The sequence below is a fragment of the Colossoma macropomum genome, unplaced genomic scaffold, assembly GCF_904425465.1.
Source record: "Colossoma macropomum unplaced genomic scaffold, Colossoma_macropomum, whole genome shotgun sequence".
In the NCBI taxonomy this organism is placed as follows: domain Eukaryota; kingdom Metazoa; phylum Chordata; class Actinopteri; order Characiformes; family Serrasalmidae; genus Colossoma; species Colossoma macropomum.
In genome coordinates this window covers 47,990,202-48,013,592 of record NW_023494792.1, presented here as the reverse complement: position 1 = coordinate 48,013,592, position 23,391 = coordinate 47,990,202, and the positions used below count along the sequence as shown (strand labels likewise).

General features: G+C 37.9%; 1 protein-coding gene across 1 annotated transcript in view; it reads right to left on the bottom strand.

Moving 5' to 3' along the window:
- The window catches only part of LOC118812403 (rho GTPase-activating protein 8-like), a 30,495-nt gene extending 7,715 nt beyond the window's left edge, over window positions 1-22,780 (bottom strand). The window contains exons 1-11 of the mRNA XM_036577399.1: window positions 22,717-22,780; window positions 19,348-19,438; window positions 14,799-14,936; window positions 12,862-12,949; window positions 12,005-12,136; window positions 11,574-11,660; window positions 9,764-9,862; window positions 6,219-6,329; window positions 5,883-5,956; window positions 4,428-4,505; window positions 51-179 (exon numbers count right to left, since the gene is read on the bottom strand). Coding sequence (XP_036433292.1) covers window positions 51-179; window positions 4,428-4,505; window positions 5,883-5,956; window positions 6,219-6,329; window positions 9,764-9,862; window positions 11,574-11,660; window positions 12,005-12,136; window positions 12,862-12,949; window positions 14,799-14,936; window positions 19,348-19,387 — 976 coding nt within the window. The 5' untranslated portion in view covers window positions 19,388-19,438; window positions 22,717-22,780. The remainder of the gene's footprint in view (window positions 1-50; window positions 180-4,427; window positions 4,506-5,882; window positions 5,957-6,218; window positions 6,330-9,763; window positions 9,863-11,573; window positions 11,661-12,004; window positions 12,137-12,861; window positions 12,950-14,798; window positions 14,937-19,347; window positions 19,439-22,716) is intronic.
- Window positions 22,781-23,391: the final 611 nt, after the last annotated feature.

Here is a 23,391-nt window from a genome sequence, read left to right as displayed (position 1 = left end):
AAAATATAGTGGCAGTTTCACAGTGTGGTGCTGTAAGGATGTAAACTTACTGGTGAAATCTTGTATCTGGTCATATAAAGTGAAGGTGAGCAGTGGCTCTGGGAGCTCCCGGAGAAACATCTTCAAGATCACAGCAGGAACATGCACATCAGAGTACTGCTCAAAGCTAACCGGCTTCCCTGAGGCGAGACAGCGAGAGTGTGAGAGTGAGAGAGAGAGAGAGAGAGAGAAAGAGAGAGAGAGAGAGATTTTTAATAACATCTTACTATCCCTAAACATCACAGGGCAGAACCTGAGGGCTGAACTCTGTATCGGCCAACACTGAGTACTGATCTGATACAAGTGCTGTTACAGTTAAGGCACTTGTGTTTTAAAGCAGCTAAAATTTCATTTTTAGGCAGGACATCAGAATAGTGTGACTGACAACCACCAATTAGCCTCTTTCACTGACGTTACCATAACCAGACAGAAAAAAAGTGAATTAATACACATCACTGCAGCGTAAAGATTAATTAACCAGAGTTCAACTTTTTGCAGCACTAGAGGTAAACATTTAGTGGCTGTGATTTTCCTATCTTTTTCCACAGTACTCATGTTTTTTTCCCCCCTCAGTCATCACTACTTACCTAGCTCACTATAGCTTGGTAAGTAGCCTAGGCTAAAAACGAACACAGGCCAGCTAAGTTCTCACAAACTGCAGAAGCAGTAGCGCAGGTTAACGTGTTGCCATGGCGGGGTACAATGTTCTGCGCCTTACTGCAGAATTGCTGAACAGTAGTAGCATGCGACCGATGGTGGCATACAGATGTGTAAACATTGCCATGGAGACTGAAGCTGCTAAAAATCAGTGATGATCAAAGGAAATTTTTGCTGGTCATTTTTACTTATTCAAGGCTCAAGGAAGCAAGAACCCATTGTGTATTACAAGAACATTTTCATTGCCACAGGAGGACTTCTTTTGTTTTGAGCAGCCAGAAATCGGGGGAGAGTCTGGCTAGTCCTCCCTGTAGCTACGCCTAATGTACCATAGAGGAGATGGTCACAGAAGGTTTTTAAGAACTTCAAAGTTTTTTTTTGAAATTGCACTATTACAATTATAAACAACCATGAATAAGAAATCCAGCACTGTCTGACTGATATCCAATCTGTTTAACAAGGCCAGTCTCAGTTCTTATACTGATCCAGTATATTGCATCAATGCATTAATGCATACAGCTGTATGCCAACTTTTTTTTCAAACTGCATGGAAGTTTGCAGAAAAATATTTACATTTGTTCCTTGTAGACGATGTGTTAACTTATTTTCACAACTCAAAAAAACGTCATTTGACCAGGGGTGCTCAAGTTTTGGAATACGATTGCAGAAACTAGAAATTATTTCACAGGCACTCTAAAAGCATCTATCTTGTTCAACCCTCTTTCTATTTATTGCATTCTGTTTAAAGAGACAATCAGATTTAAATACAATCTTTCTTAGGCCTGGTGAAGAAATTATTAATTAATTTTTTATCTCTCTTCATTTGCTTACCATATGCAAATCCTAAAACATGGTAACAGGCTGAAAATATATCATTAAAGCATGGTAACAGTGACTAAACACAAGCCTCGAGGCTACTGTGCACCAACAATGAAGGATGGCTTCTGTCAGTAAACAAAAGAGATGTTTCAACAATGGTAGTGTTCAAATGGACAAAAGCACTCACAGTAAAAGAGAAAGTTTGAGTGAGTGAAAGAGCAAGCGTGAGAAAAACAACACCGCTAACTGCTGCAGCTCTCCTCTGGGATTAAAATCTTGGATGTACCATTTAACAGTGAAATTAAACAGCACAAACAGCTACACTATATAGACAAAAAGCATCGGGACGCACCTCTTAATCACTGAATGCAAGTGTTTCATTCAGTCACATTGCCACAGGTGTATAATATCAAGCACCTAGCCCTGCAGTCTGCCTTTACAAACATTTGTGAAAGAATGGGTCAATCTAAAGAGCTTACTAAATTCGAGCGTGGTGCTGTAATAGAATACAAGTCAGTTTGCAAAATTTCTTCCCACCTAGATGTGGTGAGTTTGGTGTGGAAGAACTTGACTGGCCCTCACAGAGCCCTGACCTCAAACCCATCAAACACCTTTGGGATGAACTAGAATAGAGATTGTGAGCCAGGCCCTCTTGTCCAACATCAATGTCTGACCTCACAAATGCTCTTCTGGATGAATGGGGAAAAATTCCCACAGACACACTCAAAAATCTTGCAGAAAGCTTCCCAGAAGTGTGGAAGCTGTTATTGCTGCAAAAGGGGAACAACTCTATATTAATGCCTATGGATTTAGAATGTCAAAAGCTCCTGCAGATGTAATGAGTAGGTGTCCCAATACTTTAGTCAATATAGAGCATTAGGTGAGAATTATGCATTTAACAGAAAACAGCATCTGTGCAGGGGTCATGAACATCAAGGCTCATTCACAGAAGAAGAAAAGTTTGTTTTGTTATACCATTCAAAGTCAATTATGTAATTACATATTTAATTACACGGTGTATTATACAATGAATTACATTTACAACAGGTCTACACTTCCAACTACTCCATTACTGACTTATGATTACTATTTATTTCATTTGTTCTGACGTCAAGAAATGACAAATATGTGGCAAAAAGTAGGGATGCAGAATAGATAGATCTTTTATACTGATACTCAATTAGGTATTTATTGTACTTCAGAAGAGCATTAAGAGCATTAAGGCAATGCTGGGCTACTGTGCTAAAATATCTACATTTTATTCATTTTTATGCAGAAAATTTACCTACAGAAATAAATAAAAAAAAATCTGTAATGCTAATCCAGGTAGATGTATTCCCAATTTCTACATTTCATAAATGTTTACATATCAGCATCTTCAGCTCCAGATTGAGCGGCCTCAAAAAGAATTCAGACACTTCAACCAAATTATATTTGTTTGAGAAAAACACCTTTAGCACCATTTTGGTTATCCTTGAAGTCCCTGTCAACATGGTTTCAAATGTTTAAAACTCTGTTTTAATAATAAAAGATAACAATATTCAAAATGCATGTAACCATGAAATACTTATGAATTTATACAATTTTATTGTAGACAAATGACCCAAAATTCCAAGCTGCTGCCTTCTCAGAACTGTGTGAATCACATATTTTACTCAATCAATTATTTAACTCATAACATTCATAACACTGTTTGACTGTTCTAACCATCCACAGTTCCAGCCTGAAGCCAAGCTGCTGGTGTGCCACGTTTTGTTTTTTTTTGCCATAAATTTGTTTATAACTGACGTAAATTGAATCTGAAGTGTCATTTTCTTGCAGGAGAGAAACTAACAAAAGCAAAACCAAAGTGAAAGGCTACAGTTCTTCTCGAAACAACATGTAATGCAGCAGTATAAGAGCGAGAGGCTACAATTGCAGAGGAGTTAGAAGATCATCTAGCCACTGTTGCTCTCACTGGATGTCAGTGATGAAAAGCTGTTCACCCTATTGCCACGTTTACTGATCTTCAAGTAAGTTTCATGTTCCGTTCATGCTAACCAACAGTTCACATGCTCAAAAATAATACTGAATTGCTGAAAGAAATAAATACTGCCGAAGCTTATTTTGGCCACTCATATATCTGTAACAAAACATAACGCTTTTTTTAATCGAAAAAATCTCTCTTTAGGTGAATAATTGAGTGAGAAGAAATGTGATTAAATAGTGATTACCTACACAAAAGAATATGATTAATTACAATTATTTTAGTCATTTAACATTCTTTAATATGTTTTTGTATGTACATAAAAAACATCAGACATTGGCATCAGACCACGGTGGATGCTTTTTCTTTCTGCAAAACATGACTGTAGACTTAACAACAACTTTTCATCTATTTGAAATAATAATAAAATATCTTTTCTACTAACAAACACAAATGCAGTACTAGCTAAAAGTATAGAATCTACATTTCCCACAGAGTTTCTCTGCTTGTTTCAATGAGCTACAAGTGAGCAATAATTACTACTGAATTACACCATGCCTCTATTACGACTGGGGAAGACTGCGACTACTAAGGCTTAAGCACAATTCAAGTAAAGTGTCTCCAGAACAGTGTGAAATATATTCGCGACCTCAAAGATGCGAACTGTGTCAACAGAACTCAGTGCTTTGACTGGATCGTTTGATCTCCAGAAGTAACTGGAGGAGTTAATGAAGTGGAAAGTTGAAATGGACACTATCTTAATGGGGAGCCATACAGGCGACACGCCGCCTGTGAAGCCATCAGAGTCATCGGAGGAGACTCAGAGTTTTATTGATCTACTTTTCCTGGTAGTGGGAGATATAAAGACTGCCACTGGGGCTGCTGTACTCCAGGGAGGGAGGGAAGGAGACATGGGGAGGAAAGAGAAAGAGAGAGAAAAGCTCACCTTGGTTATAAAGTTTCTGGATGTCCTTGATAAGCTGCACTCGCGCTGACCTTCTGAAGATTCCCTCTGTTTTCAACCCTGGGGGAGGAAAAGAGAAAGAGAGACAGAGGAAGCCTCATATTGTCAAACGTGTCCTCATCAGGTCTCATTTTGACTAGCAGCATGTCACAATATGCATATCAACACAATATGTCTTTGTACAAGACATATTACCATATTCAATACATTTCAATAGAAAGTCACTGAACAATTGAATGTTTCCCTTAAATTCTTTTTCAGATTCTTCATGAAGCTACTTAAGAGAATGATCAGAAGAGTGTGAAACTGCATCAAGACCAAGGATATCTGAGTAGGTGTGTGCAAACCCTTGATTGGTAGTGTAAATTACACTATTTTCTACTGATTTATTAGAAAGGAAGATACAACCAGTAAAGCAAGAAAAAAAATCCCCTGTAACACAACCAAATTCACAAGTGTGATTTCTGTCAGGTGAAAAAAAAAACAGATGTGATTTTCATTGTAGTGGAACCATAACACCATGTCCCACGCATTTTCTAAACAAAGACAAAGAACAAATAACCCTGAATAGCAGCGCTGATTAATTATTATTTTTTAAAACTAAAAAGGCGCATAGACCGGACATGAACAGACTAGGATACGACACAGCCAACAGAACACCTAAAATGTCTAAAGACAGTCACTATCTTGTACTAAGGTACTCACAGTCACTGCTCAGTCTTTTAGCTATGATTCACTATATATTCAATTTAACCTCCGCATTTTTAAAGTCAATGTGTTGCTTTTCATATGAGCTTTTGTGCTACGGCACAAGCAAGATGAGCTCTTCTTCTGCCCCCATCGTGATGCACATTAGTTGGGACTGCAACCATGACAATGGAGCTCTGACTGATCAGCCTGATTTTTAACGTATTCGTACAAGACAGAAAATCAAACTATCTTCAATTAAAAATTTGACAGCGTCGCAGGCCATCAATTTTTGACGCAATGTGAAAGACAGCATTAATATGCATGTGTTCCTTTTTAAAACTTGATGCAATTTTTTTGGTCCATAAAAGATGGACTGGGTGGGAACAGGCTTTTTTCCCCTCTATAAAAATAACTGCGGTGATTGTCCTTTCATCAGGGATTGTGGCAACTGGACTTTGACAAAATAAAAATAAAAACAAAGTGAATACTGGCATTTCTTTTTTACCTCTGCATTAAAAATGTATTGTATTGTGGGGCAAAATCAGAATTGACCCAGTGTGAACAAAGGGTGAACAATGTCTTAAGTGTACATAAACACTGTGCTTGCCTTTGATGCCAGTTTCTTGGAGAAAAATGCTGGATATTTTTATGTGAAAGCAAATCAGCAAAACACCAGCCTCATAAACATATCAGTTCAAATCACTGTTATTTCTGTTGATCTTGACAAGATGCTAAAAATTCTGTTACCTTTTCGTTTGAGGTACGACACAGTTTGACACATCACAGGAGGTATCAATGCACCATTGTTTTTCTCCCGAATGCTGAAACAGACATATTTTAAAACCATATTTAACTCACTGTAACAACCAAGAATAACTTGACATATAATAAACAATTATAACAGATTCAGTTTGCTAAAGCACAGGCACATAAATTTGTGTAACAACTGATCATGAAAAGAAACACATTAAAAAAATGTAATAGACTTTAATAACTCAATGAACATGAACAGAGGGTCAATATTACTTGAGATCTATGAGATCTCAATAATGCTGGAAATGAATAATTAATCAGTCCACTCACTACTGTAAGCTCACTCCAAACTGCTGTGTGGGCAGAGGGGGTCGTGGGGGTGGGATCTTCACTGGAGGGGGCGGTCCACCTTTCTGAGCCGCCCGGAGCTCTTCGTCATGCCTGATCAGAGACAGTTACCATGGATACTGAACCTCACAGCCTTAATATTTGGCTAAGCATTAACTTAAACCTGCAAGGACGCAGGACGCAGGTGTCGATAAGACTTTTAAGCTAAACACAACACAAAAAAAAGGCTTGTGTGATTGTACTGCAGTAGCAGCTTTCCAGGCAGAGCCACAGGACACTGCAATTTTTTATAACATCATAACACACAATTTAATGGAATTCATTAAACTCTTTAAAAACCTAAAGAGACTACTGAGTAAGTGTTCTGGTCTTCTACAAGGCTTAAAACAGAAGTTCAACTTTTTTATAATCATTTGAATAACAATAACCAAAGTGTGCTTCTACCATCACCCCACAGCTCTGCTGCTTGCTACACATCATCTTGCTTTGACTATCCTAACTGATGTGCAGTGTAGTTTTCAATCCAAATATAAGTATTTTTCAACTGTAAATCACTGCATGTTATAACAAATGCACTTTTAAAACAGGGTTGAATGAATCATTTTTATATTGATATCACAATTTGAAAGAAATGCAATTTCAATGACATGCCACATTATTCAATATTGTCTTAACATGTTTTAAGTGTGAAAGTTTAACCTGATAACACTAGGGCTGTACAATAAATCGTATCATCATTGCGATATGATTTTCTGCGATAAACACATTATTAGAGAGATGATAACAGCAAAGATCAAATAACCTCACAGACGCAGCACCACAAAGCCTAACGAGTGCTTCTCTGCGCTGGAATTGAACCCTGCTCTCACATGTAAGAGATCAATAACTTAACCATTAGAGTAAACAGCCAACCATAGAACATGCTCATCCTACTCCATCCACTGAACCACAAGTCTGTAAAAACGCATTAAACATAAGGACTGTTCTCACACCCAGTACTGTGGTTAAAGTGTGTGAGGCAGTAATGGCTACTGTCACAACAAATAACTTAATAACTAAGCAAAAATAAATAACACAAGGTTTGTGTACTGGCAGCCTAGAACACTGCATTCAGTATTCTTGCCTCAAGCAGAAGAAAAGATGTACTGGTTTTCTTGGAAAAATAGGCCTGGAGCTTGATTTACAGAAAGTAGTCACATTTAAATTGCAATATTAGTCAGGATAATTCCCCCAAATTGTGCAGAAAAAACAGTTATTCATTTGCAGAATGTATTTTACTGCATTTTTAAATTTAATCGCATGGTTTGGATTGAAAGTGAATGAGCGGAAACTTCAATTTGCATTAGAGACAAATTGAGGGTTGTGTTAGTGGAAGAGGTACATCTCCATGACAAACTCTGAAGAACAATTCCATTTTAAGAATTTTCCCATTCCCACTAAGCCAGTGGTCTCAAGGGGGTCTTGTTGGGAAATATTATTTAATAGTCACCTTAAACCTCGAACTAAATTAGAGAAAAAAGTGGCCCATATTTCTTCCAAATTATTAGTTTTAACTTCAAAACATATACAATCATTTAAGCGCATCCTAGCCAATGTCTATTAGCAATTTTGTCTGTCACCACAAACCACAACTAGCACATACACTGACAGGCCACTTCGTTAAGAACACCTCCTTGTATCTACACACTGCATTTTATCAGCCCCACTTAACAAACAGATGCACTTTGTAGCTACAATTACCAGAGCTTTTCCTGGCTCAAAATGAGGCAGAGGTGGTAACATCCTAATCATACACATACATGCATGTGAACTGTGCCTTCAATTGGCTCAAGCAAACACTTTTTTTTTTTTACAAGTGAAGTATTTTAGATATTCTAGTAATTATATAACAAAGTCATTATTTTTTTTAAACAAGTATACGTTTTTTTTTTTTATGTTTTTCGGAACTTATGAAGTAAAGCTTTCGTAAAAGTGCTACTCAGAGCTGTAACTAGTATAACAATTTTAGTGAAGTGCATTTTGTAGAAAAGTGACGACACCACACAGCGATTAAACTAACTACCAAATGTGTATTACAACATTGTCAGTTTTCCTTTAGATTTTTTAACTAAATCACACATATACACACACCAAATCAGTTGATAGTTACATTGATTGTATTTCATTTCTTTCTTCACTATCCTCACAAATTAGGCATACATTAAAAACTTCACAAAAGTCTGTCTCTACCAAACCCCAGCAAATGGGAAGGAAATACCTCACAAAATACAGCCAAATGTATCTGCTGATTTCTAAATTACGTTACACAATACTGTGCTATCAGTATAGTAGTTAACAGTGAACATGCTGATTACATGCAATGTTACTAGTGGTTCCAAAAAAAAGTGTCAGGGGGGTTACACTCTGCAACCATAACCTTTGGTAATAATAATTGCCTTCATAAACTCTGACCTTTTGTCATAGCTATGTTGTATATTGGTCTACAGAATGTTTGCAGCATATCTGTAACATTACATCTCAAGTCAAAGTTGCTCTGGGTGGCATTAGTGTGGTGTCTCGTACAGAGATAAACACAGCGGGCAGTTCAGTTCACAGCCGAACCACCGCTGCTCTGAGGTCAACTGAGAACCAGTCACTGTTGATTGTATAGTCTCGCCTACCTCGGTAGGACCTTGGTATTCTCACAGCTAGTTACAGGCATGCTTTTACTGCTGCTCCAGTTTTGGCAGCGCCTTTCCCGCTGCACTGTGCTGATTACGACACAGCGCCACCACATGGTGTAATCCCACAACTGCACTTACAAATAAATTAAATCCACTTTCCATAAGGACACCTGTCAAAGTTTTGCTAAGAGCTAGAGGCAACGTGAAATTTGATGGAGTTGGCCCACCTTGTAATTCTCTATGCAGTGAAAAATGCTGATTACACACTGTAGCCCATCAGTTTCTCTGCATACTTTGTCAGCCCCCTTTCACCCTGTTCTTTAATGCTCTGGACCCTCACAAGACCACAGCAAAGCAGGTATTATTTGGGTGGTAGATCAATCTCAGCACTGCAGCGCTGAGGGCAGCGTCCTATGACCACTGACAAAGGACTAGGAGTATGACCAACACAAACTGTGCAACAACAGATGAGCTATCATCTCTGTCTCTACATCTACGAGGTGGACCAACAAGGTAGGTGTGTTTAATAGCATACCAGCGCAACACACGCTAACACACCACCACCGTGTTAGTGTCACTGCAGTGCTAAGAATGATCCACCACCCAAAGATTACCTGTTCTGTGGTGGTCATAATCATTGAAGAACAAAGTAAAAGGTGGCTAACAAAGTATGCACCTACGTGGTAAGTGGAGCTGATAAATTGGACAGTGAGTGCCGATACAAGGAGGTGTACTTACACACAGCAAACAATATACAATACAATATACAACATTTAGTGTAATACTGTGATTCTCTGGAGTCTAACACCAAAATCCAGATCATAAAAAAGAGAACAAACATATTAAGAATGGACAAACTCCAACCTTGATACAGCTGGTGGGATGATGAGCTGATCATAGTTGAGGTGTTCCCTTAGCTCTCCCAGATAGTTCACATAGGTTAGCTTCTTGCCAAACTTGTGGCTGGGTGGAAGAAAATACAGATATGTAAATGCAAGGCAACGGCTACTTTTACAGCGAGAACCTAGCGCAATTATTACACAATCGCCTAATCACAATTATTTTCCACATTTGTTAGCTTTACCAATCCTATATATACATAGCAACACACAGAATTTAATGGGGTGCGTTTTTATTAGCAGGGTTAGGGAAAATTTGTGTTATAAAAGGAACCAGAAAACAGTTTTATTGTGACGTGTTTCAGGTCTTTAAAAAAAGCCTCAAAAGTTCAAACTCCTCAGGTGCTACAACACCTACAAAGGGCAGCAGTGAGTAATGTTATTTGAGCTCATGCTGTTTCTGTCATCAGTTGGAAGCTACTAAGTATTGACAGCTTGTAAGTGAGATTTCAAATCAGACAATTTGGCCACTTTGGGCTTGTACATTAAAATTTGTACACAATTAAGAAAAAAAAAAGACATTTGGCACTGAATTTGCAGGTAAAACTTCATGATCATGACAAATGGGGATAAACAGATACAACAATTTGTATTGGCCACTCGGGCCCCTGAGTCAATGAATCTTGCAGCCAAAATTAAGAATTTATTGCCACAATATTAGAAACATATTTACAATGGTTATATATGTTTCAGTACCAGTAAACAATCAGGTGTTTCTTTATTATTATTTTACTTATTATTATTGTAAAGGTTTTAATAACACTGCCATTGTGGTGACCGTAGTGGTTCCGCCCTGCCAATCTGGTCCACCCTGAGGTCATCTGATCTAGGTCATGTCTTTAGGTACTGTTTAGCAACTGTAGAGGTAGCCTTTCAATGTAATGTCAACTTTTTTTAATGCTGTCTTATGCTTAAAAAGGTCCATATCTTGCACAACTGAATTTAACTCATTGTTTTCAAATAAAACAATATACTATGTAAACAAAACTTTCAGCATGTAAAATTTCCAAATGTACCAATCCCCTAGTCCAAACAGTTTATATAAAGAAACTAAGCTGCATAAAACAGCTCCTATTGAATTCACAGTTTCCATGTCACAAAACCAAAGAATTTACATATATCCTGTTATTCATCCAATAGCAGTTGAGCTCGACCCTTTAATACTGAGGGTTTTATAAAGAGTGTTTCAGTCTGAATGATGCACAATACACAGCTGCAAATCAGAACAAAACACTGGTCTTTTACATATATCCATCTTGAAGGCACTGAAAGAAAAACAGCCTGTTTGATTCTAAGAGATGAGAAGTTCGAAAAGGGTCATGTGTCAAAATGATCAAAATAAATTATTACTGACTTAGTAAACAAAACTATAAATGCTTTATAAGTGAACTTCAGGGAATGAAATAAAAGAAAAATCTGTTCTTTGGGCCCTTTAGGACCTTATTTAATAGCAAACCTTAGCCAATGAAACAGCATCTATAACGTCAGGCAGACTAGCTTAGTAGGGGGGACCACCATGGTCACCACACCCTCACATTAGTTATTACAGTGGATACAGTTAATGAAATCCGAGAAAAAAAATTCATGCAACTGGTTTTGCGTCCAACCAAACCGGTTTGTTAAAAGGGAAAAAGATTGCTAAAAATCTTCAAAGGCTCAAGCCACAGGCTCAGCATTTTTGAAATGCAGTGGCCAAGAGCACTGAGCACTAGCCAATGTCTATCCTTGGTGACAGGCCTGTGACAGAAAGATAAATAAGAAAGATCTGTGTCTACCTTATGAGAGGTTTGAATATGTTCCATATAACCCGGATGAAGTTTGTGGGGTGGACAACGTAGAGGGCTTTAAGATTCTTCTTATATCTGTCATAGAAAGACACAAAGACAACCAAGTTAAGCATAACATAAAAAATTCATCAATGCAAATAACTGAAACCAAGATTTGAACAGGGAAGTACCAAATGAGGTCCCTTCTAGCCAAGTGCTTCCGAAGAGAGCAGCTTCACAGTTCATTTCATGCTCCGAAATTTACTCTAGAGTAATTTGCCTCATTAAGAGAACTAAATTATTGAACAGGGGCTCAGATATGCTGTCTGAAGTTGGCCGGCTTTTACAGAAAAGACGGTACATTGCAAGAGAGACGCTAGACCACTGGGGATGAGTTAGTCACAGTAAAAGGAGGGTTGGAGGATGTGTGAGTGACGTACTTTCTGTCAAATTCCCGATAGGCATCTCGGAGCCAGCGTAAAGAAGGTTTGTTGCTGCTGCGTAAACCGTAGTGAAAGTAGACCACCGTGTAATCACTTTCAACATACTGGTCCAATGTGTACTTCAGATACCTAAAAGACAGAGAAGCAGGCTAAACAGAACCGAAAACATCATGCATCATAAAGGTTCTTAAAGGGGAATTCCACTCATCTACAAAATGTCTGCATAATTCAATCATTGAGATTGTAAAACAAAGTCATTCAGAGTGGTACGAATTGAAATTGTATAGAAATTTTTGTGATTAATCATATCTTTACAATGTTGGTGACAGGAACTTGAGGTTGCAAAGTCTACAACACAAATCTAACCATTTTATTTACCCTCCACAACAAACCTTCACAGTGAACTTATGCATTTTTGAGCATCTGTATGTAATGTTTATGTAGTAAATCTGAACAGCTTCCTTTGGGGAATATTTTGTCTTACCTGCATGTACCTCTCCATCATGAAAAGACTTAAAAAAAAAACCAAGTTTTAGGACAAAACCTTATCTCAAACCTTCTGTGAAACAATGTCTCAAGTCAACTTTGGCAGCGTATTCGTAACCATTGCATGTAATAACATCTGGTTATCTAACTTTTAGTGGCAATCATCACTCGCACCGTCTGGTTCCCGTCACCACCACTGTGAACAATTCTGACTTGGTGAATTTCTCTAGAACGGCACAATTTACATCAAAACACTATGAATGACTTTGTTTACATATTAAGCACTGAATTATGCAGAAATAAAAACAAAATGTCAGAATTTCCATTTAATCTGAATAGCAAAGTTAAGAAAACTTTATTATACTTACTCTAGAAGCCTGTGGTGATTGAGCTGATGTGATGGGGGCATGCAGCAGCTGCTGAAAATAATCAGCTTTCTGCCATATTTGTCATCCCCTAAAAACCAGAAAGACATTGAGAATTTTCTTGTAAGCTCTGTCAGCTCACTCACTGAAGGCCTAACTGCAGCAGATGACTTTGCCAATAGTAGAAGTTATTTTTAATAGTTAAACCAGCCAAGTACTGATAAGAAATTAAATATTTACTAAGAGGAAGCTCAGAAATCAGTTAAAAACATTTCTCAATATATGATTGGGTTTCCACACATTAAAAGTGATACAGCATGTCATAACTGCAGCGCTCTTGGGGCTACATCACAAGCTAACTTAGCAGCAGATGCTACTAAAACCAGCTGCAAAATACCAAGAGATACAACACAAAGGAAAAGAGACATAATAGTGGTGAGGGTGCAGAAAAAAAGCCAATTAGACAATTTTCTTATAAATGAACACAACAATTTTTCTTTGTTTCAACAAGAATGTATATTTTCTGCTCATTATTGGATACAACATGTATTTCTGATGCTGACACATGGGTGTAAGCTTCAATAATAATATAGACTAAATGAAAATGCCAATTCAGTAACACATGCGAGCATTGCAGGCCGACCCTATAGCTCTCATCTTCTCTATTGGTAATATAATTACCACACAGCTACCTGTAATGTTACTTAATAATTTTTAATGACAATGATATTCTGCACAGATGGCATGTACCACTTTATATACAGTGATTCTCTGCATTAGTTTGCTTGGAAACCAAGCAAAATATTGTCAAACTGACATTTTGGCACCCTTCTTCTGGACAAGCTCATCCATTTCACTCTCCACCGGAGGGAAGAGCTCATGTATCATGTATGAACCATGTTACATAATTAACCATAGGTCCACACATGGGCATTGCCATGTTTAGATCATGTGACAACAGTTGGGCAAACTTGCCATAGAAGAAAAAGATTTGTGTGCTCATTGGTTAAAGCTGCTTAGGCTATGCTGGTCACTTTGTCATAGATTATTCACTGCATTAGCTGACAGAAGAGTTGCGTCTTGCCGAATACTGAATGGAAAAAAAGATCATGGAGCATTATCATTACTCTTTACAAGCAGAAATGACAGGGAAGTGGGTAGTACATAACATGAGGCTGTGCAAAATTTGCAATATATAAAAAAAAGAAAAAAAAAAAGAAAAATGCAGATAGGTGTCAGTATACATTTCAAAGAACCCTGCCATACTAGTTGTTTCAAAAGATTTTATTTGAAAAACATATATACAGAAATGCACTACACAGTGATATATGCACCCAAACTATTGTTAACCTTAATTATACGGTGATATAGATTTTTGGCGATACTACCCATTACTAAGTCCAAGGCTATGTGGGTGCGTTTATCATCTCTTCAATAGCTCTGAATTGCTCCAATCCAGAAACTCAGTGACAGCTGCCAGCAGTTATACTGTGGGCAGAAGTGATAGTCTGGAAAAACCAGCATTAGCAACATGAGCTGGTAGTAATGGACAGTCACGATTAGTATCCACTGTGTTTCATACCGCACCTAATGGTCAGCAGGAAGAAAACAGAACTCCAGTCTCTTCCACCTTTGCTTTAAGTATCATAAAGTTTCCTCACTCAGTGAAACTTACATTTAAAAAAAAAAAATACAATTGCTGATGCAATTCAGTCAGAGCTGCCACAGTAATGCCCAAGGCTGACTAAACCAGAAAAGCCTGTTTCACCTGAGCATTACTGGGAAAGGAAACAATGACATTTAACAAATTCCTGCCTGAGAGCAGAAAGGATGGGAGCATGGATATGCAGAGGAAACTGCTTACATTTCTAATATGTATGCGCATATGTGAATGCTGAGTGGGCAGAATGTGAATAAACATAAGTAAGTCAGACTGTTACCTGTAACTTGGAGAATCCCGTGTCGTGCAACATCATAATAAGGATGTGACATGTCCTGACAAGCATTGCCACTGGATGGCGCTAGAGGGTATCCTCCCGAACTCCCCTGCTCCTCCTCCTCTTCTTCCTTCTGTAACTCTTAAAATAGCAAAAAAAATAAAGCGCTTCAGAATTATCTTGTAATACCATCACAGACAACACTCGTTAGAGATATTTTTAGGTCTGTCTGGTCAAACCAAGATGAGTCACATAAATCAAGATGAGTAACATTCTTTTCAAATGTGTTTGAGGGCAATGTCACTTTCTGATTTACTCATTCACCAAATTCTACCCTGCCTAACGTTGTCATGACTTCATGAACTAATTTTCCTGACAAACACTAAGACTAATTTGGGTCTTCACTCGGATTTCAAATTAGAGCAGTATTACGTCTATTGTTTCCAATGAAGCTGCTTTCATTTCAAAGAACCAACATTTATGATTCATTGTTGTAATCCTTTTCAGTTTCTTCTGAAATCACCACTTCTAATGATGACAAAATGACTCATTATCATCAGGGGTGGAAGAAGAAGGAACTGTAGCTAAGTGAAAGTATGGGCACTGTATGAAAACTTCAGTTTCAAAAGGTAAAAGTATGGAGCTAAAGTAAAGATGAAAGTGTGAAGCCAAAAAATATAGCCAAAATAAAGCTTATTTATTAAAAAGGATCTACATTTAAACATATTCACATATAAATACTAAAAAGAAATTGTTTTAACAAATAATATGAGTCAGTGTATACTTATTAGTTTTTACATTAAGGGAAACCTATTTTTTTTTAAAGCAAATTTTACTTTCTGATCACATACTATGTAACCCAGATTAGCGAGTTCACCTGGCCTTAACAAAGATTGCTATTCAACATTTCACAAACTGTGCTGCAAGTCCAACTAAACAGGACTTCTTATACTCGCTTTGTAGTGAAGAATGCAGTTGGTCAGTGCTCTTTAAATACTCATGACGTCTGCAATATACAGAGGAACGCATATTGTATATCCTAACAAAAATGATCATGATGACAAAATTTCACATTGCCCACTGCTAAGTATGATGGTTTGTATTCAGTGTTTCACATATTGTGCTACACTAAAGCCAAACAGAACTAATTATTCTCTCTTTGTAATGGGTATGTTGCAAACAAGTTTCAGTTTCACCAGAGATTTTTTATGTGTGCTGATCAGCTTTGCTTTCACCAGATCCCATAACGCTTTCACTCTCTGATCATGTGATACAGTCCCTCCTCTGAGCAGAGTTTGCAAACAATCACAACAAGCACAGACACATCATAACAGAATGACGAGCACACAAAGAACATTTTCTCTCTAAATGAGGTGAAAAGTAACATCCCACCTGGCTTGGAAAAAGAAAATAAAAGCTCTCATATACATTTCACAAATCCCGGCTTGTTTGCAGTCACAAACTGCCTGTGCATGAAGTAAAATGTAATGAAGGACCTGGTTTTGTTTCACAAGCAGCTCTACAGACTGCTAATAGGCTAATAAGTGAAGCCAGTGATGTTCAGAGTTAAGGCTTTTAGTTTAAGTATTTACTGTAAAGCAGTTAAAAAAAAGATACCGAATCGTCTGTTACAGGGTTCTAACTTATTCCTAACTACAAACAGTCCTGAATGATAGTGAGCATCATTCTTTGAATGTTGTTTTTCATTACTACTGTAAATACAGCAAATGTATAATGCTATTTGCAAATGACACTCAAAACAAATCTTTTACATATTACCTTTTTTGGTTGTTTGGTACATCATAAACCGTGACAAAAGATTCAGCTCTTATTACGATTAAAAAAAAGGTTTATACTGGCACATGCCTACTTTGCAAGGAAACATGCAGTTGGTCAGTGTGAAGTAATTTATTGTGATAACATCATCATCATCATATTGTCTACTAGAGATGTGCGAGGGTACTTGAGTACTTGGCTAACCATTCAAGGTGCAAGTATTTGAATACTGAAATCATGATTCAGGCGTTTGTTACACTGCATCACAAGAAGACAGAGAAAATAAAGACACTTACCAATTAATTAATGTCGCTTTTATATTTTCACAAGATAATTTAGTTTTTAAACTAGATAATACAGAGCCAGTTATTTTTTAGACATTGCCCAGACCTACTAACTACTCAATAGTCGATTTTTGTGCTACTATTTTTTTGTTTCAACACCAGCACTAAAAGAATAAGCCTCCAACTCAAGCCCTATGTTAAGTCGTTTTGTGTTTGTCCTTCTCCGCAGTTAACCAGATATCCGTTCACTAACTCTTGCAAACACTGGAATATCAAATTTAGTCACATCCCGCCCCTAATGGAAAGTGAGGAAAGCTTCTAAAAAAGCCTCGGAAACTTGCCCGTTATCTGTGTGGTGCATCAATGTTTACTTGGGACAGTGGGGTGGAAAGCAGTCTATAAATGCAGTATCTGGAAAGAAAAGGAAATGCTCAATGGACTACTGTTTATTTTGCATGGCCTGAGGCCTGTGACTTGTACTGTATGCTTTGACTGTACTGGAGAAGGTGGCAGCATTGTGGCAAATCAAAGAAAGGTTCCACTAACAGGCAAAGAGGGATTTCAAAATTAAAAAGAATAAGGGGACAGATGAATTTTTACTAGATCACCCACTTCTGAAAAAGGACAAAACCCACGGAATTTGCACAAGAATCATGTTATATATTTAGATATTTTCGACTTAGGCTGCTCTCCAGTCACTCATATGACCCAGTATTTCAGTGAAAAGGTCAGAGAATGTTTACGTTCAGAGTTGCTGACAGGCTTGGGGGGTGGACACACTGACTCAAAGCTGAAGGAATGCAGTTGCCTCCCTGTCTGTTTAATTAACAATGTGCTGTTATCTCCTCCACCAATGCAATTATGAGCGTAGACGGATGGTCAGCCTTATCTGAAGAGTGACCTGTCCTTCTCGCGAGAATGGGCTGGCTAAAAATAGCTGGGCATGGAGCTGAATGTATAATCCTGCATGTGGTTTAGAAGAAATGGGGCAGCTTTCGGTTTAACTCTTCACGTGGTTTACTTCCTTCCCTAGCACCGGTTCAACAGCTGACTCAGGCAGGAATGAGGCCCGCAGCAGGCATCTCGCACTGCTAATCCCTTTCCAGACAGATTAGTGAGGTCATAGCTGAGTCATGAGCACACATCACAGACGTTTTGGGGAAAGAAAGGGGATTTTTTCACTTCAAATTGGCAATGTTCAGAGGAAAAACGTGCATATGGAAAAACTAACCAGCTTTGGAACATTGTGCTTAACCACAGGGAGCCACGGCGGAGATTTTCAAAAACGGCATTCATTTTTGTCATAGAGAAAATCAGCTTAGTCTCAGAGTTCCTAATATGGACAGGATGTCAACTACAGAAAGATACATGACTTCTGAAGTCTATCTGAGTATCAGTAAGAGGTAATGAATGGATATCCAGTTAGCTGCGGAGTGAGAAAAACAATACCAAAGCTGAAATGAATGGAGAGCTGTAGGGATTTCACGAGGCCTGTAATAATTATGGCATAATCACAATTAAAAAGCACAATTATTTCAGCTGATCGCAGTCATTTTCCACATTTGTAAGCTTTCACAACTGTTTGCTTGTGTTGCAATAAACAGAATGCGTGAGAATGCAGAAAAAGTGCATGCGTTTTCATCTGCTCGGTTGAGCCAAATGTAAACTGAGGCACATGCTGGATTTTATGAACTTCTGACTGATGTTGACACACCTTTAGAGGGCAGCAGTGAGTAATGTTTGTTTAATGTTTGTTTTGAGCTCATATAGTTTCTGTTTTCAGCTGGGAGACTCTAAATATCAAGTATCAACAGCTAGCAAGCAAGACAGCTAATGAGCCAATATGGTCACTTGTACCTTAACAGTTATATCCAATGAACAAAAAAAGAAAATTACATTATTAATTGCAATTGTTTGTATGGCATATAATCATCAGCTAACATTTTATGATCGTGACAGGCCTAGACTTGACTTGAGCGCACAAAAGCCAGGTGGAAATGCACCCACGACACACAGATCATTCAGACCTCATTCAGAGGTGGTCAAACAAAAAATGCGTCTGCTGAGTGCTCATGAGCAAGTGAAAAAAAAAAAAAACAAGAAACCACAAGATTCAGAATACAAAATGAAGTAACTGTTAACCCCCAGCCCCAAACCCCAAACCAGGAGCCTCCCTGCACTCACAGCCAACGAGAGCATCCAAGCCAAGACTGTCAATTCGTATCATAATAGGGTGAAAAAGCAAACTAAAGTAGAACAGAAACGACGTCTGTGTTGACGGTCAAGGTTTAACAGCAACACAGAGTGTTTTTTATGTCTTTTAAAAACACTTTTCATGGATAAACAAAAGTCTTTACACAGTTTGTTATTGTTAAGCTATGTCTATCTTAATCACTTGCCGTCTTCAGAAAACTTGCGTTACTTGAGTAATCGTCAAAGTAATTTTAGTGACAGCCTTACAATAAAAGAAATAAGAGAACACACAGACTCACCTATTTCTGCCAACTGCTCCAAGTCGTGTGTTGAGATCATGACTGAAAAGAGTGGGTGATTTTTCAGGTAAGCTCAGTTAGATTGTACATTCTGCAAAGAGAAAGAAAGCAATTTACCCATGTTTAGCGAAGCACGGCCTGATTATAATTTGACCAAATAACACTGCCAGTTACAAAAACAAAATTATGAAAACTGCAGCAGGAAAACAGGATATAGCACAGTATCTTAACTTGTTTTCTCAATGTCATAAACTTGTACATATTTTGGTGAAAAAACAGCATGGAATCACTTGTTATATTAATAACTGTTTTCTGTTTAATAAGTTATACAGTGTAATATCAAAATGCTGTAAGCTAGACTCCCAGACGGTATTTTAAGATGTTTTATGTACTATTTAAAGCTTTTGGAGCATCAAGAAGCTATTAAATAAGAAAAATATATACTTTAATTATTTATTTGTAGTAAATCCATGATAAGTTATCTGATATGAGATCTGATTATCACATTTTAAGTATGGATGTTAATTTTAGTATATCCATATTCTCAACATTCTACAGCATCCTCAGTTCCTGCGCCTTAAACACTGAAAAATATCCTTGACTTCAGATCTGAATGCCCTATATTGCACCTCATTCAGAAAGTAGTCTGGGTATACTGACTGTATGGAGTAGGGTGTCAGCGGCACATTTTAAATATTTATCAGTGTTTACATACTGCAACAAAATCTTTTAGTAAAAAAAGCAAAGTTGATTTCCTTTAATGCAATCATTTTATAAATGTATTTGCAACAAAACAGGTTTTTACATTACCGAATATAATTACAGTGATTCCATACTTCTGAACTGTGGTGTATTTTTTTAATTATTAAATAGCAAACATGCATATGAAAAGGTTTGGTGACTGAAAAGAGCTGATTTCAGCACCACATCATCTGCTTCAGTGAGATAACACTGTCTTCCCAAGTAGGAACACTGAGGAACATGCTGACTACAAACACAGGCTCTTTCCTGTCTGATAGGCCTAGCAAAGAACCAAATCAGACCATGGGCGTGCGACAATATGCTTATAAGATAATAAAATGGGTGACGTCATGGTTCTTAGTTAGCTGCCTGGCTTGGAAATTACCTAACACCACCAGCATCTCGAGGGCTTTTTGTTTTGCTGTGAAAACACATGACATGGCTGTGTGTGTGGTTACTGATGAAAATGAAATGTGACTGCAAATTTCAGGACATTTATGCATTGAAATGCTTGTGGTGACAAAAGATCCAGTGGTGATGGATGACCATGCAGCACGTTACAGCTGTTCTACCCGTTTTCTTGTGATTTTATAACTTCGGTTTTGGTCTCGTTGTAGAGAGAGGTGGGGGGATCGCTGTGTCAGCAAAATATCTTCGAGACGGGACGTGTGCAACATAGCACGAAAGCCCTGTTTTGCAAGGACTGAGAATTGGTGTGCAGACTGCAGGTCACCTAGCAACGATGCGTTATTCGCATTTATAAGCAGCGCAGTTGGTTTCCTGGTATGTTAAATCTGCAACGAGAGACTGTCAAACACTAAACAGTTAGGAAGATGAAGTCGCTTCTCTTTCTAATTTTCCTGTTCCACCTTAAATGGTGTCGCATTCACATTCCGCATCTCAGTCAGAACTTAAGGTGGAACAGGAAAATTTGAACAAGAAGCTGGAGAATAAGAAGCGACTTCAGCCTTGTAAAACAGTCGAACGCTGAGAGACATTTTACAATAAACTGCTCTAGTTTTGAATAAAAGTTTACTGAGGGAAAGGGGAGGAAAGCGGCTATAGCTGAAGCTTAAAGCAGAGCAAAGTAAGTCTGCACTGTCCTTTATATTGTTTAGCCTAAACTAGGATATTATCACACACTGAGACATACTGGGCATTAAATGTTGTGGCTCCCAAGCTGGTTTGATTTTTGTTGAAACGACAAAATGGCTCTTCTTAACATTTAGGTTGTGACTGACCTAACCTGGCTTTTAATGCAGAGGGAGACTGTCCGGGTGCTGCACTTCCGCACTTCCAAGTTCCGCCTTTTGCGTTCCGTCAATATTACGTTATAAATTAAATATTTAGAAAATCGATTTTTGACATTTGCTAATCGATTCAGAATCGTTCACATCTGCATTGCGATGCATCTAAGAATCGATTTTTTCCCGCACCCCTAGTTGCCACTGTGTTATTCTGAAATACCTGACTGATCCATTAAAGGCTCCATATAATGGAAAACTATTCATATCTATATTTTTAATAAAACAGTTATGCATGTGTGTGTGTATATATATGTATGTATGTATACATACATACACACACATACATGCATACACACACACACACATACACACTAATACGTGTGTATCATCTTAACTAATCGTGATCTCAATACTAACCAAAAAATTGTGATTACGATTTTTGCCATAATCAAGCACCCTACTAGGAGCACACTACCACACGGTCACATCCCTGTAGAAATGGGCGATATGGCAAAATGTAATATGACGATACACAATATGTCAGAGTAATTATTTTTTTTCTGACATCTATTATAGATTAGACCAGACAAAGCAGTACCACATTTAAAAATACTACTAAAAACTACAGAAAAAAAACAATTACTTGTATTCAACATTTCATACACTGTGCTGCACTAGAACCAGTTTAACAAGACTAATGCAGTTGGTAAGTGTTTTAAGTACTGACGGTATCCACGATATACTCAGAAAAGCACACTGTCATGTTACCGTAATGTTATTCATCACGATAACGATAAATAATCATGCCCAGCCCTACATCCCAGCCACATTTATGTCTAGTCTGAACAAAACAGATGTATTTCTCTGCCGTACTGGATTACAGCGCTGTAAAGTCTAACAGTCGTCCTGTCTGCTATCATTAAGCGAACGTTGAGTTTTTATGTGGGGCTGAACGGGAAGTAGTTAAATTAAAGTAACCTCATACAACCACTACGCAGCTGTTTTTTGCTATTCAAATGTATGCGTGGCAGAACACCCAAGCACTTTACGAAGTAAACATAATGAACATAAGCCAGCCAAAGGTTTTCCTCACGATATGATGAAATGAACCTTCAGTAACTTAAAAGAACAGTTAAACAACTGCAGCCAGCCAGTCAGTCATTCCGCTCCTCCTGAGGATAGAAGAAGCAGCAGCAGCGGTTAGCAAACACACGTCCTGCTGCTCCAACAGCACCTGAGAAACTCCTGCCACAAGGCTAAAATTTTGTAAAACAGCCTAACTTAACTCTTCACAAACTTTACAGCACCTCTTGTTCCTTAAATAGACCCCTGTAATACCGCGCATAGATAGAAAGTGGAGGTAAAAGTTTAGTTTTCTTACCATTCACGTCGGATCAGGTGCTAAACATTTACTACGAAAAGTCCAAACTTCCTATCGGTCAGCGCGCATGCGCATTAGCGCTTGAGTGTTTGCAGTAGTTTGAACTGAATCCGAGAAAAATGGACAGACTGAGTGGAGGGGAAAGACGACTTACCGTGTAAATGTGGAAATACACACCGCCTTACATCGAGACTAAGCCACTGTACCGACGAATAAACTTCCTTACATCTGAAAAGCTAAATTGGGTGTGTTGTGAAAATCACCCGTTTCCTTTCAGCCCACAGCTGATAAGAGAGGTGGTCGTCTAATGAAGGCCTGTGGTGGAGCCGCAGTGTGATTAGGTGGCTGCTTAAAGCAGTAAACGTGCTGAGAATTACGTAGCCTATTCAAATGTAGGCTATTGTTCAGTAGTCTCAGTAAAACTGATATGATCTTTCTTCCTCATAATCTCGTCATGAGTAAGATGCTTTTGCATAATAAGTAGGCCTATAGTGTGTACTATGTCCAAAGTAGGGGTGTATCAGTACATTGATTCTGAAGGCGGTCATTCTGTCGATCATATTGGTTCATACACATCTATTTTTTTACATTGCTTTGCAAAGAAAAATATTCTTTCTTTCTTTTTTTTTTAACTTATTCATGGTCGAGGTTAAAAGATGATAAGGCTTTTAAACT